This window comes from Tyto alba, unplaced genomic scaffold (assembly GCF_018691265.1).
Source record: "Tyto alba isolate M040663 unplaced genomic scaffold, T.alba_DEE_v4.0 Super-Scaffold_6, whole genome shotgun sequence".
NCBI lineage: Eukaryota > Metazoa > Chordata > Aves > Strigiformes > Tytonidae > Tyto > Tyto alba.
In genome coordinates this window covers 26951336-26970869 of record NW_024881327.1, presented here as the reverse complement: position 1 = coordinate 26970869, position 19534 = coordinate 26951336, and the positions used below count along the sequence as shown (strand labels likewise).

Sequence of the window (19534 nt, the reverse complement as noted above, 5' to 3'; positions counted from 1 at the left end):
CTCTTTCTCATGAGCATGATGCACTGAGGGCAAAATTTTAAAAAAAGTGATACTCTTATGTACAGGACAGAATAAAATTAAATTATTTGAACCCTTTCTGTTTGCTAGTAAAAAATGTTGCCATTTTTTTAGTTCTGCTGCTTAACCACTCCTACTTAATATATCTCCAGTTACACATGATGACTTTTGATGTAAGCAAAAATGTGGACGTGAATTAGTGTATATGCAATACTTAGTAATTCTAAAGTAAATTTTTTTGACAAGATTGCTGAATTAAAATAATAGGTCTAAAAATCTTCAAGCACTATAAGAAAGTATGCTGAATTTTTATTACTGAACAAAAACAATAAAGCCCACTAGTAGAGTTGTATGTAGATTCAAACCACGTTTTAACATTGAAGGACCTTATTTATAAATACCTGTGAATCTTGGTTTTTATTGTGCATTTGGGCTGCTTGTTTCCACTGATTTATGAGCTGCACTAACATTTTTACTGCATTGTCAAGAAGCGTTGGGTGGACATCAGTCACTTCACGCACAATAAAATATACAAATCCTGAAAGAACATCTTCCCGCCAATCTGGAAAATCAAGCATTAATGCTTGGAGAGTATTGAAAGCCAAGGCACGAAGTTCTTCATCCATATGAATTGTCAGCCTGTTTAGAAAAAATACCAGTATCATCACCCTAGATTGGCATACTCTTAACCAGCCGTATAAATCAAAGTTTGGTGTTAACTCTTCCTTCTTACTGTACAATGTAGAATACTTCCACACAGATGTATTTCCTGCACTGCATACCTCTGAAAATGGCTACTAACAGAAGGTGCTATTACTACAGCAAAATAACGTACGGCTTCAAAAAGCTTAGCATAGAGAAAGTATTTTTCAAGAGAGATGTTCAAGTCTTTCATATAGGCACATCTTTGCACGCATCTGAGCAACCACCTTAGAGCTCTGTAGCCAGGCACCCTGTGATGTGCAGGTTATTTTTGTCAAATTAAAATTGAAAAGAACAGATTATTTTTGCAGAGAAGCAGCTTTCCTTTGGATATGAGAAAAAACTTGCAAAACCCCCCTTTGCTTATATACTTAAAAATATGTCTCGGCCTACTATGGAATAAGAAACTTGTCCAGTACTGTATTCTTACATAATTCTTAATGTCTTTTATGTGTTTTTTGATAATAAAGAAAAAATGTAAGAAAAAAATCTCATTCTCTCACATTGTTACTAACTTTTTAATCTATCTAACTCAACACATTATATCCAAATGACTTAATAATTTCAAAGCTAAAAGCTATCCTGTATTTCTGCACAATGACCATTCTTATATTAAGAATAAAAAAATATTAAAAAGAGGGTTTATCACTCTAGTAATACGTAAAGTCTGTCTGCCTGTACCACAGCTACATATTCTCACTGAATGTTCAGTTTACCCATCAGCAAACATCCAGCTGTCCAGTTGTCTCCACTACTTAACAGTACCAATAAGGCACAATGAATTTAAATTGAAATAAGAGATGGAAGAATATGGGTAGTGTTGGATCAAAAAAATGGAAAAAGGAAACAGGATTAGTAGAGAAAAAGAAAAGAAGTTTCATAAGTGCCTGCCTCACATTTAGGTAATGTCAAACAAGAATGCCGCTATGGTAATTTACAGTATTAGCAATAAGAAAAAAATTGGGGTGGAGAGGGAAGTGTGATAGCAGTAACAAAAAGATAAGACAAGTTCAAATAACAAAGCAACATACTTTTCAAAAAACTCTTTCTAAAAGTAAGTGCATGATCTTCAAGATAAATTTACCTTCCACTACTCAGCCCAGTAACACTTGATCAACTGCAGAAAATAGGCAGGAAGAGGAAGAACAGATTCTGTACACACTCACACTACACAGGGCACTTACAAACTAATATACACACAACATTTGAAAAGGAACATCCACTAAGAACAGAATTTAATTTCCCTTACCTTGCAAGCAATTCAATGAGGTCAGTCCTGCTCATGCCATCTGGAATCAGTCTTGGGATAGCAGCAATACAAGTTCTGAACAAATCTATCTTAGGTTTTCTCTCACCCCTACAAAAACGGTTTATAACCAACAAAACAACAAGAAAATCTACTTCAGTACACTACAAATATTTTCAATTTCATGTCAAAACTAAGGAGCTAACAAAATTTTTTATGATTAGTGAAATCAGCATTCATTTAATAGACAAGTAAGAAGCCAACAACTGTAATACATAATGTAATGCATCTGCAACATCACAGCATAAAAATAACATGACACAAGTGTGACAGTGAAAATACTGTAGTTCAGTACATACGTAATCATGTCTTCAGGTTCTTTATTGGACATCTGAACACTAGTCATGCACATGGGCCTTCCAACTTCTTTGTCCAAATGCCTAAGAATGCTGTCTAACGCTTTTCTGACTTGAGGGTAGTATATGGACATACCTGAAAAGCCAAAGAGTTCCCATGACCTCTTTCATTTGTTCTCATTTAATTTTCACATTTTTATTAAAATGTTTGCCACTTAGTATTCTTAGGACAAATTTCTTCTTGTACAAAAGATGACACGTAATGCACATTTTAAGCATCAAAAGAAATGCATGTTAAACGAGTAGTAGGAGCTATTATATGAAGGTGGAAGTTTCTTTCAGAAAGAACATAAACGAGGAAGCAACCATTAGCTACTTTTCTGTCTCCTCAATTCCAAACAGTTTAGTTCTAGCTTAAATTTTACATGTTGAAACAGTCCTTTAGAGACAACTACCTCATCCCACAGAAGATCAACAGAGTAGCACAGAGATCAAAATTGTCTTACTCCACTTCAGGTGTGGGACATTTGAGACATTCTAGAGTGACATCAAGGGAACAAAAATTGCCATGCTATATACCACACTAATTGTACTTGGGCTTCTTTGTGCTAATTTGGCAGTGCAAAACACTTACAAAAAAAGACATGGATTCAGTCTCAGACACCAGGTCAGTACTGTCTAGCAGACCACTCTATAGAACCAAAGCAATTCTGTTAAAACAGACTATCATTAGATTCTCAATAACAATTAAAATAAACACAGAAATAAAGTTACACAAATGCACTGCTTGAGAATAATTGAGAACATATATGCACATACTGGAACGCCAATTTACAAAATACAACATACCTATAACTTTTGCTTCCTCATCTGTCAGTGTTTTATTAAGAAAAATTTTCTTCACGCGCAGAGTATTTCCTGAGGGAAGAACAACTCCTGTTGTTGGCATTGGTGGTTCACCATCTTTCTGCTGCAAGCTATCTGCTATGACAAGGAAGACTCTGAGGCCAATATTCATCCTCTTGAACATCAAAAAAGGGAAGAGAAAAGAAAGAGAAAACAGAACAAATTGTAACATTAAAGCAACATGGATGAGGCAAAACATGAACTGCATTTTTCTTCTCTTTCAAACAGACAGCAGTATGGCACCAGTAGGACAGGCATTATTCAAATGTTTCGTATTAGGGTAATGAAAGTAGCAAAGATAAAGCTTAAGCCTTTAGTGACTCTCCACAATTCTGATTCCAGTTAACTGACTTGGCACAGGCTAATATATCAAATGTTTTATAGTACAGAGCACTAAATGACTTAATATGAATCTCAAGAATGACATATGAAGACAGACATTGCTTAGACATCTCATCTGTTAGATTGGGTCTTGAACCATAGGAGGTAGGTAAAACTTCCCTGAAAAAAGTCTTTACAGTTATACTGTAACAAAAATTCATACATATTTACTGAAATTATTGTTGAAATAAGTCTGAACTGTAGTACTGATGCTAGCTTACTCACCAGAAGTGAAACTGCAATTGTGCACAAACGCAACTACTTCTTTAGTTTTAGTAGGACACCCCTTCAGATATTCATTAATCTGCTTTCATCCCAGCTCAAAAATAGTTAACCACTTTCCCCCCAGAAAACACCCCAATGTTCTGTTCTCACTTCATTCAAGTAATGAGCTTTTTTTACCTCTGGATTAATAGTGAAGGTTTTAGGTGATTTTCCAACGCTAAGAAGATCAAATATTATTTCTTTCATTGCAAAATCCAAACGTTCCTATAAAGGAAAATAGGTTGATATGATCATCTCTTTTCTGTTAGTATGCATAGCTTAATTTCTTGGCTTTGCACAGGTGCTGAATACCATGTCTTAAAAGTTTTAAAAGATGAAAGTTTATAAAATATTTGTTTTTTCCCAATTTATTCTTATGACTTAATATTATTTTTAAAATATAGTACAATTCAACACAGCTCTTCACCTGATCTGGTTGAACCATTTCTCCTGAAAAAATTCCCAGATAATTCTGCTCAGGTCAAACATATTTCTACAAACAAGCTGAACTGTTTTAGATAACTGAAAATTAGTGATAAAAAGAAGAGCCCTAGGAAACAAGTATAAATAGTGAAGGGTTGTGTGTCCTGCCTCATCCCTGTGTGACTAGAAGCAGATCATTTTGTGAGCTAAAGCACAGACAAGTTATCTAAAACAGGAAAATATGTCTCTAATCTAAAAGATTATAGATGTATGAGAGTTTATCTTGTGAGATCATATCCTGCATTTTGATATTAGGACAACACTTTGATATTAGAAGTACATAATGCAATACTAACTACACACTACTGCGTGCACTGCATATTTCTTCTGTCTGCAGAGGCTAGTCCCCAGGCTAAATATAAGTGGATATTACTGTCTGAATGTTTTGTCCTTTATAAAAACATTATAATGGAATATGCTAATTATATTCCTGTATTTTTTAATGTATCTTTATACACTCCACCCTCCACAACACTGCAATACAAATGTAAATGTTAATCATCATAATGTTCATACACAACAGTTACTGAAGTTTAAACAAAATAATTTTGCCACTAGTAGAAACAGAATGAGTAATTTCATTTGTTATATATATTTGGGGAAATTCTACTCAAGACGTAAGACCATTAATTGCACACAAATATTTCAAAGACTAATCTTAAATTTATATTTCTTCTACTAATGTTCATCCTATTCTTTTAGCTCGACATAGACGTATTCTTACCTGAGCAATGAACTGAATAATCTTCACAAATATATTCAGAGGTGTGTCTCGTGGGACCACACTACGTGATCCTTTTGGAAAAAGTGCTGATACAATGCTCATGAGACGGCTACAAGAATTTAGAAACAAAAAGAAATTTAAAAAATTTTTAAAAGTAACTTTTTATAATAGCACAGATGTTACAGTTCAAAACCGCAAGCATGTGTGGGGTGGTTACTACCAAATAATACAGAAGTATGTGACAGGTAGGACCACCTACAGAAAGTACAGTCTCTACTGTACCAGGTAACAGTATCACTGGTTCATTTATGAAGTGACCAAGATCCTCCTTTAAACTAGTTAGTAATAGTCAGGAGGAAGGGCAAAATCTGAATGAGGCTTCCAAATTCTCATGATGCTAATTTATAAAGAAAACCTTTTCATTTCCAGCCCATACTTAGTGATGGCCACTTCATACCCTATTTGTTCTGGCATCATCAGTGCCTTTTAACTTTAATAAATTTCCTGCTTCTTATCTCTCCGCCCTCTTCTATCCCTGCAAAGGCAATTTCAGACTCTATTCTTTCTCCTCATCAAAGTAATCAAGTTCTTTGGGTTTTCTCTATTAAGATGATGTCTTTGTTCCACTGTTTACCTGACTAGATCATCCCTGAGCTGGCTTCAAGATCTCTTCTGATATCAGCGGGAGGGAAATAACCCCACCAATCAGTAGTTTAAAATCCTTTGCATAATGAACTTACCTTTGAGTTACAGTGTTGCTTTCACATTTTATTCTAATAACATAAACCCACAATAACCTATACAAAGATTCCAGTGCAACTCGGGACATTTTGGGATCTTTATTCTGTAAAATAAATGAAAAATACAGTTACTGGTGCCTGTAAGACACTTAGAAAATTCTATTATTACTCTTTTGACTTTTAAGAATGTTTCAAAATTTTTTAACAATGAAACCTGATGTGTTTAATACTGAATACAAGTTTTAATATGTTTTCATAAAAGCAGCCCTATATTGCATATTTCCAATATCACTTGAATATTTAACTAGTAATTCCAGATTATTTTACACATCTTTCACTCTGAGAGCAGAAGAGTAACTAAAAAGCAGATATTCCTTTTGTGATGAACACCAGGAGTGTATTGCTTCTACAAAATTTTCTCAGAAAGTCATTGGTAACGTATATGTACTTTACAGCAAACTAACACAGTTTGTCTAAAACATTGGAGTAGCTGCTTTGGATCAGGTACAACGTCTAAGTCCATCATTCAGTTTATGACAGCAGACAGTAGAGCAGGTACAGAAGAAAAGAATGCAAAACAGGGCAGGCACACAAGGATGCTTCTATGGGTGTGCACTCCAGGCTTCACCCAACATAGCCCTTTCCTGTGGGCTGTATTAGCGTTTACGCACCTTCAACTGATTTTTATTGTAACAATTAAGCTAGCTTGTTCTCGAATCAATATAAAATCTTGTAACATAATTCAGTTTAAACTATGCACTGTATGAAAAACAATTATTTTTTGTCTTATAGCTGCTACTAGGAGTTTAGTTTTGCTCCTTCTAGCTCTTAAACTGTGTAAAACCAGTAAGTAACTAACATTCTTCGTACCAACTCCAGCAATCCCTTTTCCAATTAGGGATTTCTTGGTGTATTTATAATCTTGAAGAATCCAGTGAGATTCTTGGAATTGCCCATAAGAATGAGCTTATGAACAGAATAAAAGATTCCCAGTTGTCATCTTTTTAGGTATTCTCTCAATTAAAAAAAAAAACCACAACAAACCCAAAAAACAACACCCCCCCCCAAACAAGCAAACAAAAAACCCCAAAAAAACTAAAACCAATAACAAAAGAACCCCAAAACACACCTTTCCTATGTGAAGTGAAGATTTCTGTTCCAAGACATATCTATGTGATGGCTTGAACCTAATTAATTTCACATTTTGTGGCCTCTGCCACAAGCCAACAAGTCAGAATAGCTGACTACTTTGTCCTCCCAGGACAAGTGGAGTGCAATTTCACAAAGGGTGTAAGTGGATCTAAGACCATATTATTTGAAAAGCGATGGTCTTACCCTTGGTTCCCTCCTCCGCAATCTCACTCCTCCTTTTGCATTGACGCTAGCAGTAAGAAAGTCCAACTCACACCAGTAAACTGATTCAAATAATTTCATGACCTTGTCTGTGCAACAGACTATACAAGATATATAGAATATAAAGGAGACTACTGTGGATGGCTTTAAGGCAGGTGGGTTGGGACTACTGATTTTGGCATCAACTTACTTTAAGAAAGGCTAAAACCCTATCGTAAAATCACAGAGGCAAAAGTAGCACTTCATAAATAACATACATGACTGTTTCTTAGAATATTAGAGGGAATAACTTAACCCGGTCTACCTCGCTGATAAGGCTGTTCTACCCTCCTTTCACACCCATCAGTGTGTCCCCACCACCGCCTCTGAATTAGCACCCCTGCAGCTAGGCAGTGGGTAAATTCAGGAAGGTGATACGGACAAAATCCATCCAGTAGAAGTTACACTTGTCCCTGGTTAATATTCAGACAGATAACTGTCCCACTGTCCAGTTAATTTACCAGCAGTGCTACTGTGATGAAGAAGCAAACATTCATAATTGTACAAGAGGGTGAGACTGTGATAGCTTTGATTTTTATCAACTTAAACAGCAAAACCCCATGATATTATTACTCATCATATTCAATCTACAGGCCAACAGTTTTTGATGTTCAAAGTAAGCTGGTGAATTCATTGGTAGATGCATTATCAAAGTCTATCTGAAAGACAGTGTCTAGAACGGAGTAATGCTTCAATTTTACTATTTCTGGATTTCCAGAGGGGTGGTTAATTTAAAGGTCCAGAAGAAAACCAAAAATTTACTACTGGCTTTCAATCGTCTAATCAAAAAAACGGTATAGCTAGCAGATATTTTACAATGTGTTAACAACATTCCATCTGTTAGGAGGTTTATTATCCCATACAGCTACTTCTGATTAGTTATAACAAAGTTTGCTTCTTGGTTAAAAAAAAAAAAAAAATAAATGTATAAAGAGGCATTCACCTTTAAAAAGGGTTACAAAATAAATATAGCAGTATCTCTAATTTCTTAAGCCCTGAAAATTTTCTTTATCTCTTCCTATAACTAGGAGCTAAACAATTACGCTAGATGAAAATGGCTTTTTGGGTCTAATTTATGGCATACTTCTTGTATACTTAATGTTAATGTGTCAGTACTTCCTTTCCCCTTTGAGATTACTGCAACTAGAATACAATATATATGGCTATGTAATTCACCAACCTGGCTAAATTTCAGTCTTTTTAGCTGATGTCTGTCAGACTTTAAAGCATTCTATCTGTTTTTTTTTTTTTTTTTCCAAACACAGTTTTGTTTCAAATTCTAAAACTTCCAACATAAATTATATCAGCAGACCATGGAATAAGCTGCCAAGAACTGTATCTCTGTTACAAAGCCAAAAAAGTAAGAGCAAATCTACAGTGGTCTTATATGACAGATTAAGATGAGTCAGTGAAACATATCTCAATGAAGGCAAGAAACAAAATAGCATTTTTTCCATGTTAGTCAAATATAGTCACTTACTGAAGAAAGTACTTTTTAATACTGATGTTAAACTTTTCTTCTGTTCTGAACTAAAACAATTTCTACTTTTTAAAACCTGCAAAACCAACAGTGTAAAAGTCTTTCAAGTTAGTGCACTGCAAGTTGTTACAATAAATCAGTTTCACATTTTTTTTATTGTGAAAATGTTTTCAAGTTTGCTCGCATGCAAGACACTTTTTGAAATTAATTAAGAGAAAAAACCATACATCTGAATAGGCAGTTTACTTCCAGTGGAAACATGCACTGCTCTTCAGGGAAACCAGCTGTAATTTTGATACTCAACCTCACAAAGCCACATTTTCACCCCCAAGGAAAAACTGATATTAGATAATTTTCTATTCTTTCTCCTTTACTCCCTGGCAAGAAAAAAAGATCTTTGAAACATTAGCTATCCTTAGTCCTGTTGCTTCTCAACAGTACTAACAGCAATTTTACAAAGAAAGGAAAGCACAAAATACAACAACATAAAAACCAAAACAAAGTATTTACATGAGACAAAGCAACGTTTCACTGAGTTACAACAACATATTAACTCACCTGCAGTGTTTCTATTTGTTTTCTGATACTGTTGTTAGATGGCATCTAAATAAAGCAATGTGAGACAGCAAAACATAACAAACATGAGAATGGAAGGCACATGCATGTTAGATGAAAAAAAGCACAAAAACAACAGATAGCTGTCTAGTAAGGACTCTATTCAGTAGAAACACAGGTTTTGCTACAGTGGCAGAAAAGGTTTCTCCAACTTTCAAGGTTTTGTGGTAACAGACACTAAGGTTAAAGTGTGAAAAAAAAAAAATACTCTTTTCCACCCAACAGCGGTGCAGAATGACAGACACTTTTCTCTCCCATTTCAGCAGCTTGCTTGAATGTTCCTTCCTCTCCCCAGAAGAGGTGGCAAGGACACCACAACAACTCAGCTTCATCCAAAAATCTATCAGCTTTCTGTCAAATCTGATAGAATCAGTCTATCTAAATACTGGTCAATAAAGTAAGCAAAACATTTTACAATACTGACCCAGTGTTTTTATCTGCTGAATAGAGTCAGAATTTTGCCTACACTACAATGTGTAAAGAAATGCCCTGCTGGGCTCAGTGCTGAAGCAGCATCCCAGCTGCTTTGAAGGACAAGGCCAGCCCTGCGCATACCAAGAAACGCCCTTTGGTACACTCCTGGTCAAAACTGACTCTTACAAGTCACTTATCTGCTATTTGTATCAGCCCAGATCCCTAGACGTTCTCCTTTCAGCAAGGCTTGGTTTCCCCATACAATAAGCCTGCTTTGAGGGTAACTAAAGGCAGGGTGCAGACACCCAGCACAAAGAGGTTACAAGGGCAATAAATATTGCTAGTACCAGATTAGGATTCGAAGCACTCTCAGGAGCCTTATCAACATAGCACCGAAATACTGCAGGGTAAGGCAGGGTTTGAATATACTATGCATCAGGTACTATGGAAAAACTGAGAAGATGTGAGCTTTCACACCACTGCACATGGGAAATTGCTGATTTCTGTCACTAAAGTGGGCCCACATGGTGTTTGCTGCTAGGTAGGAGTTTGCACTGGGCAGTCACCAGGGAATCAAGTGAGCACTGTGAATCCACGACCTCTGTTACCTCCTGCTGACTTGTTAATGGGCCTGTACTCTCCACAGAATATCCCTGCAACAGAGTCTAAGTGTCATTGTTGTTTCAATTGTTAATTTATTAATTTTAAGTAATACAGTAGGGGTGGGTGAACCTTTTCAGTACTCTAAAGTATCTCCCAGTAACTCTCAACATTACTTTATTAAATAACAAAGACACTAGAGACAATCGATTTGGAATCCTTATTGCATCTTACGTATTTATGTAACTGCAAATAAAATAAATTTTAGTCATTAGGAAATCAGGAAATAAAATGGGGAAAGGGATATCTAAAACACTAAACTGCTGTGAAATTCAGATTTATAAATTAATGAGATTACTTATTACAGAGTGCATGCATTTAATTAGCTTCAGAAACAAAGGAACACATTAATTCATAAGACACATGAGGACCATGGGGGTGTATTTTTCAAGACTAAACTCAGCGAAGTTTCTGAACAAGGTAGGCACCCAAAAAACCATTAGTATTTGGTGGGCCAAATTAACCAAGCCATAAAATATCCTAAATGACTCACTGATGGCACAACAGTATAACACTGTAAATTCTGAATTGCAGAAATTCCTATGTAGAATTTCTGCTGAATAGAGCCTTACAGTAAATGTGTTAAGCAGTTAGTGGTTAACAAAACTAAGTAAAATATAAAATGCATGCTCAGCAACTACCAGTTAAACTCACTGGCATTTACAGCTTTAACACATCCATTATCAGCAATGGACATTATGCCAGAAAAATGCAACTCCTAGATTGTAAGAATTTTTTTTAAAGCTTTAAAAACAAAAGCAAAAGCAGCCTCCATAAGCAAAAAAAAAACAACAACAAAACAAAAATGAAGGCAAATATTGCAAAAGAACTGCGATGTTAGATGAAAAATATACAAAACCCCGACAAGCAACAGAAGAGTATGAAAGATGTCATGAAAACAAAATGACCCTTAAAAAACAATCCAAGCAGCTAAACCTGTTTTCTTTTGACTTCGTCCTGTTTTATGTATTTTACTATTAAACTTCGGAATTGTCACTCATACCTAACCAGAATGAGTATTGTGAAGGTGGATCAAAGAATTTATTAAAGTTATAAAAATCAATACATTAGGCAAAATCATGAACTATGTTAATCAAAATTAAGAAAATAACATGTACAACAATTAATGCTACAAGAAAGTCACTAAAACAAATCCCTAATTTCCAAGTATCTTGACCTCTTTATCAGGCAACGCATGTTTACAATGCTATCAACTGAAGCCATGAGTTAAAGGGACACTGTAATTTTTATTTGGAAAATATGTATGACAGGCTGTAGATATAATCTCTTTTCTGGACTCTCAATTAATTTTCTATTCCTTCAGTAAGTAAACAAGAGAGATAAATTTTGCACTTACTACACATTCTACTTGGAGTAGACAAGCTGCTTATTTTCTTACATGTAATTTGCACCTGAAGAATTACAGTTTGTACCTTCTCTGGCGTAAATAGAGTTTATTAGCAGATACTTCTCCTGCAGATTTTACTAAATAAAACTGATAGTCCCCAAGGGGGCCACATTTATTTCCAGCATTATACAGCATCACAAAAACTTACTACTAAGTTTAATACTAATGGAGATTTAAGACATCTCATTTTAAAAAAGTAAAAATAAAAATTCACAGTGTCCTTTTAAACAGCCAAATATTAATTGATTATTTGGCACAAGAATGTTGAGAACATATCAGAATAAATGCTATTGATTTGCAACAGTTCCTGAATTGAAAAGGATTCTTACCTTCAGATGTGACAAACAGTTCTGCAGGAAAACGTGCCAGTTATTTAAAAAAAACTGTTTCTGACTGACACACAACAGGCAGGTGATCAATGGATACAAAGCCTACGAGTAGGGGGGAAAAAGAATTGATCAAATTGCTCTTTGCAGACCTCCCAAGTCTTGTACACTGAGAATGAGACACACAGTCAGTTCTTGTCTCTCTTTCCTGCAGTTTTAGCATTGCACGGCAGCCTTTCCCCTGCACCAGGACATCTCGTATCACCCGTGTGCTGTAAGAGCTCATGGGGTAAGACTGGGGCAGAGGAACCACGGTGAAGCTCATCCCCTGGCAAGGCCTGGTCTCAAACAAAGACTGAGAGCAGATCTCACCCTTCGTACAACATTTTCTCTGTCCCTGCAACCACATGATTCAGTTCATGGGGTTCTACATGCTGGGAGAGGGAACTGCCTCGAAGAAGAATATTCGGGAAAAACATCATCAACTCAGTAAAAACCAAGGCAGACCTTAAGTTGTCAAAAATGTTACTTCTACTCAAGGTCTACTTTTAAAAAAGGAATGAAACACAATTTAATAAAGTATATGAATATGCAGACTAGCATGACTTTTTTTTCCTTTAGTAACATAAGATTTGTTTAAACATCACATACTTTAACAGAATACATAATGGTGATTTATACAAAATCTGACTGTAGATTATTTTGTTATGGAGCAAAATTAAAGAACAAGGATGAATAGGTAAATTGTAATCTTGATGTAAAAGTGTTTCTGACTTCATAAATAAAATGACATTGTGAATACTAACACCAACTACTTTATGTTAGTCTTACATAAGGAATTTAACCACAGAGAATGACATATGCTTTATATGCTCAGAATACCAGACAGTAAAGCTCATTCCTAACATGAAAGTCAGAATAAATCATTTTAAATCCACTTGCATTTAGTGGCTATGCCAATTGTAATGCAAAATTTAGCTCTACATTTCCAGTAAAGTGAAGTGAATCAACTTGAAACATGGCTGCCATAGTCATCGAGAATTACCAAATACTGCATTAATAAGCGATGTAAATCCTTGCTAAGATGCAGTCTTGGGGAAAAGACCCCCAGAGATATTTATAACTGAAAGAGATAATAAAAAATATTGGAAAAAGACAAACAAAGTATATGAGGAGAGGAGAAAAGAGGTTATTAACAGGCTGCTTTTTTGCTAGAAAAGTCTTGTCTGACACTTCCATCTTTTAATTAAACATAATTTAAATACATGGGCTCCCTGAATGCAAGTTCTTTTTAGACACAACATTAGATTAAACAACTCTGTGCTAAAACCCACTAAAATAATCAAAAACAAGCATTAATTTCAAGACAATCTCACAAGCGAGATAACAGAGCACATATCTTGCACAAAGAAACAAATCAAAATTAGAGCAAATGCACATACACAGTGTGAATTTAATTATACTTGAATCGAGGTGTTAAGATTTAAATTAATATAGCTGTTAGTTTTTCCTCATATAATGTACTAGCTTAGAAGTCTAAGATAAGGAAAATGGAGAAGTTGAAATTTTTTTTTTAAATACCAGCGAATGCTTCTTTCTTGAACTCAATTCAAAGGTAGTCTGATAAAGCATCTCCACGAAATTTTTCAAACATGGCACATTCACTTCATTTTTAACAGCCTATTAAAAAAATACGCACATAAATGGGTTTTAAATTTTATACATAAGGCAATTTACATATACATTAAGATGTCCATGACTTCAAGAACATTCAAAAGTTAAATCTCACATTAGGTAAGTATTTGAGTGTATTTATCTGAAATAGAAACAGAAGCATAAGAAATCATGCCATACACTACAATCATACAGTTAAAAAAAACAAATCCCCCAACAAAACAAACCCCAAATCCTTTAAAAACCCACTATTTTAAGAATGCGGCCTGTATTCCATACTTGAAGAAGAAAAAGTATTTGACACCAACTAACAAATAAAAACCATGCTGAAACTCTTTATAAGCATCACTTAATATATTTTAAAAAATAATACACATAACTTTTTCACTGTTCCCCTCTTCAGTACTCCCCTTTTCTTTTATGTCCTCCAGTTCTGAAAACTTCGGAAATGACACACAGGATTACCAGCCAACCAACCAACCTTGAAAGTTGTCTCTGTTCAGCTTTCAGAACTAATGAGAGAGATATATGGGGCTCTACACCTTTTTTACCCTCTCTGTCTTTGCACACAGACCAGCGTTTCTTCCACAAACCAAGCAGCTACCTTCTTTATCAAAACCTCTGCAAGTCTCTTAGGTTTCTCTCTGAACACCTGTGATGATCTATTTAAACATTATTCTCAATCTAATGTTTTATACAGTGTTTCTTATCTATTTATCAAATTGGTGGGTGGGGTGTTGTGAGGAGGTTGGCTTCTCTGAAAGAGATCCTCTCTACTCATAATTTCCCTTTAATATAAGGTAATTTTAAAATAGTTTTTATTATTCAAAGATATTAAAAGATATGTCGTGTCCACCTTGCTAAGAACACTCTGAAAACATTCATGATGGGGAAGCATAAAAAAGAGTGTATAACATCTCTGTAATGTACAAATCCAGAAAGAATGAACTGAGAACGTACTTCTGTTTCAAATCACTTCCTACATACCCCCAAATTATTTATCTTTTGCTATTCTTAAGCTATATGTTAATCAATACCCCGCTAGCTCCTCATGAGAAATCAGTCAGTTGTTGCCAGGACCACACTGTTGATTTGGGATATAACCCTGGGTTTACAGATCAGACTTAACTTCCTTGCTGTAAAATATGCTGTCATCCACCATACCTCCAGGGTCTAAATCTGGTTCTATTTTTGAATGACTAAGCAAGAGAATGACAACAAAGAAGTCACAGCGCCATAACCCAAGAGCTTCCTCACTTAAGCAATTTTCTGTATCCAAGATACAGAAAAATCTAGGTTCAGTTCCTTCATCAGCTTCAAAAAGATTCAAACTTGTATCTCACATCTTCCAAGAGAATGACTAACCCTCTCAACTGCATCTCAATCTGGGATGGGGCTCTCCCCTTCTATTCAAGAAGCTCCATTTGTATGAAGCGATCAGAGACTCAATGAGTCAGAAGGAAAGATCAAGCCTCCCTCACCAAGCATTTAAAGCGCTGACTCAGGCTATGCTTGTAGGAAGCAATCCACAGAACAACACACACTCTGCACAGCCGGTGTGCGTGCGTACGTGGTTACCAACAAACAGTCCCAATTCCCAAATGCTGCTTCTGTCTCATTACTGTACGTGCAGTTTTCACTGTATTTAAAGTATGATTTTGCAAACCAATATTCATCTTTGCCTAAATGCTAAATACTTTGACTACGCACCCCCACGCCAACTGCTGAACAACTATGGAATTGAAAACAACTGCATTCACTTTTTAACGGGACAAGAAATTCTTCTCGAGAAGAGTATAAGTATGACCAGGTAAGATCAAGACTTTGGTCAATAAACAGCTACTAGCGACACCACCTCTTTGTGGTCATGCCTGAAGAAAGATTGTCTCCTTCCTAATTAAAAAAAAAAAAAAAAACAAACAAAAAAAACAAAGCCAAGGTTGAGACCAGTGAAGAGACAGAAGCATTTCCCCACGGCTCAGGGCAAGGCAGACCATTTGAAAGAGGACGCAGAGTTCAGAGAGATTTATCTTTCTTTCCCTACAAGCTTCTTTAGATGGGATCCCCTCCTGGCATGCTAGTCTTTGTAGATCCCATTCCAGAAAGCAGGATCTACATGTCCCAGTCCTCCATATACAGCAAGATATGCCTCTATAATCAGTCACAACGTGGAGCCATGACCTGCTGGTTTTTGGGACAGCATGACGAACACACTGTGGTCTAGCATTTGCTCATACAACTATCATTTTAGATAACTATCACAGCAAGTATCCATCTACTCTGATTAAACTTTTTGAGCTGTGGTAAACAGTCAACTTGAAATGTACTGAGCTGCTGTAACCTCCCATTAAAGTGTCGACCGAGCTTTACACAACCAAGCGAAGTGGCCCAGGAGGACGGCGGAGAACCCGTCCTGACCGAAAGAGCTCTCACAAGCAGCATTACAGGCACTGTATATCCAACACTGTGACGATATTGAGTTTTTTCTTCTTGTTTCATGGCTGCTGAGTAAAATTTCTGGTTTTATATTTAAAACACATATGGGATATGATTGACTGCTCTTCCACTTGAAGGATTACATCTGGCAGATGCTCACCTCTATGAAGAATTTTTATTTAATTAGCCAAAATCTACATTCTTCCTTCTTGAATAGGAGTTCACACTGTCCCTATCAGACTCTAAAAATGTTACACAGAAAGAACTTAACTTAAAAGTCAGTGGGACCCTGAGTGAACAAATATCAAACCAAGGAAATTTCAAATTTTCAGAGCAAGTATGAGATTACAGAGTGCTGTAGTGATAAAAGGGTCTAGAAAATAGACAATTTTAAGAAGTTCTGAAAAAATATTGGAAACTAGCTAATACATGAATCACGCTGATACATTTCCCTTTAAAAGATTATGTAGATGCTTATAATTTACTTCATAGTCTTTCTGAATCTGTAAAAATGTAATATTGTGAGATTAATGAAAGCAATTTTAGCAATGAGAAAAAAAATACTTACAGCAGCCACAGGGATGAGAATTTCCACAAACAAACCAGCAAGTGCATGTTTTATATCTTTATCTTTTACTTCCAGGAAGTACTGAGCACATTCCTTAGTAAAGAAATAGAAAGACAAATATCAATATGCCATAAAAACCACTAGCAGCATCAGATTAATTGGTAGTTTGAATTTAAAATATGCAGTATGTTTAAGTTAGTCATATATTCCTTGACAATATCAACTTTGCAAAACATTAGAAACTTTAAAACCTGTTTCCCCAGCAATTAAAAAGAAATTGGAAGAACATTTGTAATACCAAATAGCTATTTACTTTCCGCCCAGAATATAAGGAATAGTTGAAATATAACTATGCACATTTTTCCTCAGATTACTCTGGAGTTTTAAAAATTAATGCTTATCTCTATTGAAATTATTATAAAGTAATATTTTTAAATTTTTATACAATAATTTTAATTTTCAAGATTATTTTTATGCAATTAAAATTTTACAGCAATAACCTCTAATAATTCATACATGTTTGCACACTCCACTATAACAAACTGACCATTCTGGACACAATCTAAAGCACCTATGTGTATCTTAATTTTTTCAGGATTGAGATCAATGTCAATGGACTCTAATAAAATTTATGACCAAGTTCCAATAACTTCAGTTATTGTGGAATAGGCAAGTTATTCATTAGGACAACACAATCAAGAGAAGCAAACAAGGAGATTTTAAGTCTCTGAAAATTAACTGAGGTGTTTTTTAAACAAAAGTGCTTCTTGGCATATCAGCTGTCAAAAAAAGATGTATCAAGTAACATTTTCTTCTTTAATCCACTGCTTTCAAAAAGAAAAATTGTTTGATTGCTACCCATTTTCATTTAGTCTTGAATAAATTCATATATTAATGGTTTGCCACATTACTGACACAGTTGAGAATGGGTTCTCATTATGCTAGTTACTCACGAACCACAGAGAAACAAATGATTCATACCTCTGAGAACTTATGAACTAAACAGAAAAGGATGAAGGACGACACACAAGTAGAGTGAGCAACTGATCATTGTAGCACCATCGGAGCTTCATGACTTAAACAATCAAAATTATGACCATTTCAGTTTTCTGTAATAGTCATTTACCTGCATGAACTGAAATGATGCTTCAAAATCCTCCACAGGATACATCTTTACTCGAAAAAACTTCATTCCCATAATCAAACTGATTATACTCTGTACTACATGAGGACTCTGTTCTTTTTGTCGCAGTTCCTTTAATTCAGTGACAAACTTCTTCCTAACAGCTTGAAACCTGAACAAGGGATATAGATAGCAATTATGTGCATTCTCAGTTACTTTTATATGATGTCTACAATTCTGAACCAATTTCTTTAGTCTGTTAATGATAACAGCACCTACAGTAAAAGAAACACAAGCGTATGTAAGAGTGCCTATAACAATGAGCACATTAGAATATATTTGTTAGCTGAACAACAACTATTGACTGATACCAGGCCTCCTTTCCCTGCACCTACAAGTTCACAGCAAAGCAATTCAATATTGTACTAAAGATTATTTCTTGACTTGTTAAAATTTATTGTGCTGGAACATAAGACAGACAAGCCAGACCACACCTGACTAGACTTGACACTTAAGGGATTAGATACTGGGGTCATTAATAAATCCTGCTATATTAAATAGTCTTTAAGTCTAGAGTGATTTTTCCCCAAACATGAGAAGAGTCAGAGACTGAACTTACTTTGATTGAGCAAGAACTCCTGTCACTTCTGCATATAAGTCTGCAATAATATGCACATTCCCAGTGTTGGTTCCTGAATACCTAAAGAGAAATAAAAAAAAAGGGGTGTTAAATACAACTTTGTTCTTCAAAACCCCAAGCATGTACTCAATTACAAACAAAAATTTGCTCCATAGCAAGGTGGATGATTACCATAAAAACAATGAAAGTTAAGCATAAAATGCATGGGTGGCATTTAAAGTGACACAGTTTCTTCGAGTGGACCTGAGAGACATATTCTGCATAGGAAGTTTACTATAGTTATCCAAACTCAGACTTTTCTCACTCCGGCTGGCTATGAAAACCATTCTGTATACTCTAGGCAAAATAAACTCAGCATTATATTGAACACAGCTGTATTCTTTCAAGATATGTTTTCAGCTTAAAGATATCAATCAGTGTTTGTTTACAATATTATTACCAACACGTTACATGTGAGGCAAAGGAAAACAATCAGAACAATCAAGCAGGCTGGTAATACACACAAATTACTTTGAAGTACACAAGTGAAACTTACCCTTCCTTATGTTTAAAGTGCTTAAAAGCCAAGTTTAGAACTTCATGTACTAAAGGATCTGGCACTGGATGAACAGGTATCTGAAATGCAGATATCATTTATATGTATGTAACTATACATTTATATATACACCTATGTATCTATAAAGTAAATAACCAGTACTGTGAGATGCCCTGTAGAAATCTCTTGCACTAGTGTCAAAGGACACATCCTTTGCTGACATATGATATCAAGTTAATTCTGCAATATATGAACATTTACACAACCTGTACTGACATTCTCTTATTTTGCATACTGTCTTTTCAAGATTAAATTAATAATGAAATAAACAACAAAAATGTAAACATTATAAATTTGTCATCACAATTTATCAGACTAGGTTAACTAGGCATCTTTCCACACTTTTTATCTTGTATGGTGTTACTATTGCAGATTTAACCTCA

At 35.2% G+C, this 19534-nt stretch overlaps 1 protein-coding gene across 14 annotated transcripts in view; it reads right to left on the bottom strand.

Moving 5' to 3' along the window:
- Nucleotides 1-19534, bottom strand: part of FRYL (FRY like transcription coactivator) — a 175317-nt gene that overhangs the window by 69428 nt on the left and 86355 nt on the right. For 9 of the 14 annotated variants that reach the window (XM_042808023.1, XM_042808021.1, XM_042808022.1 and 6 more), the window contains 14 exons: nt 19092-19171; nt 18536-18616; nt 17920-18088; nt 16794-16886; nt 13697-13795; nt 12119-12220; nt 9251-9295; nt 5821-5924; nt 5081-5189; nt 4012-4098; nt 3172-3343; nt 2326-2458; nt 1970-2077; nt 420-657 (listed from right to left, as the gene is read on the bottom strand). In XM_042808023.1, coding sequence (XP_042663957.1) covers nt 420-657; nt 1970-2077; nt 2326-2458; nt 3172-3343; nt 4012-4098; nt 5081-5189; nt 5821-5924; nt 9251-9295; nt 12119-12220; nt 13697-13795; nt 16794-16886; nt 17920-18088; nt 18536-18616; nt 19092-19171 — 1620 coding nt within the window. The remainder of the gene's footprint in view (nt 1-419; nt 658-1969; nt 2078-2325; nt 2459-3171; nt 3344-4011; nt 4099-5080; nt 5190-5820; nt 5925-9250; nt 9296-12118; nt 12221-13696; nt 13796-16793; nt 16887-17919; nt 18089-18535; nt 18617-19091; nt 19172-19534) is intronic. The other 5 variants (XM_042808018.1, XM_042808019.1, XM_042808020.1 and 2 more) reach the window with 1 other exon arrangement.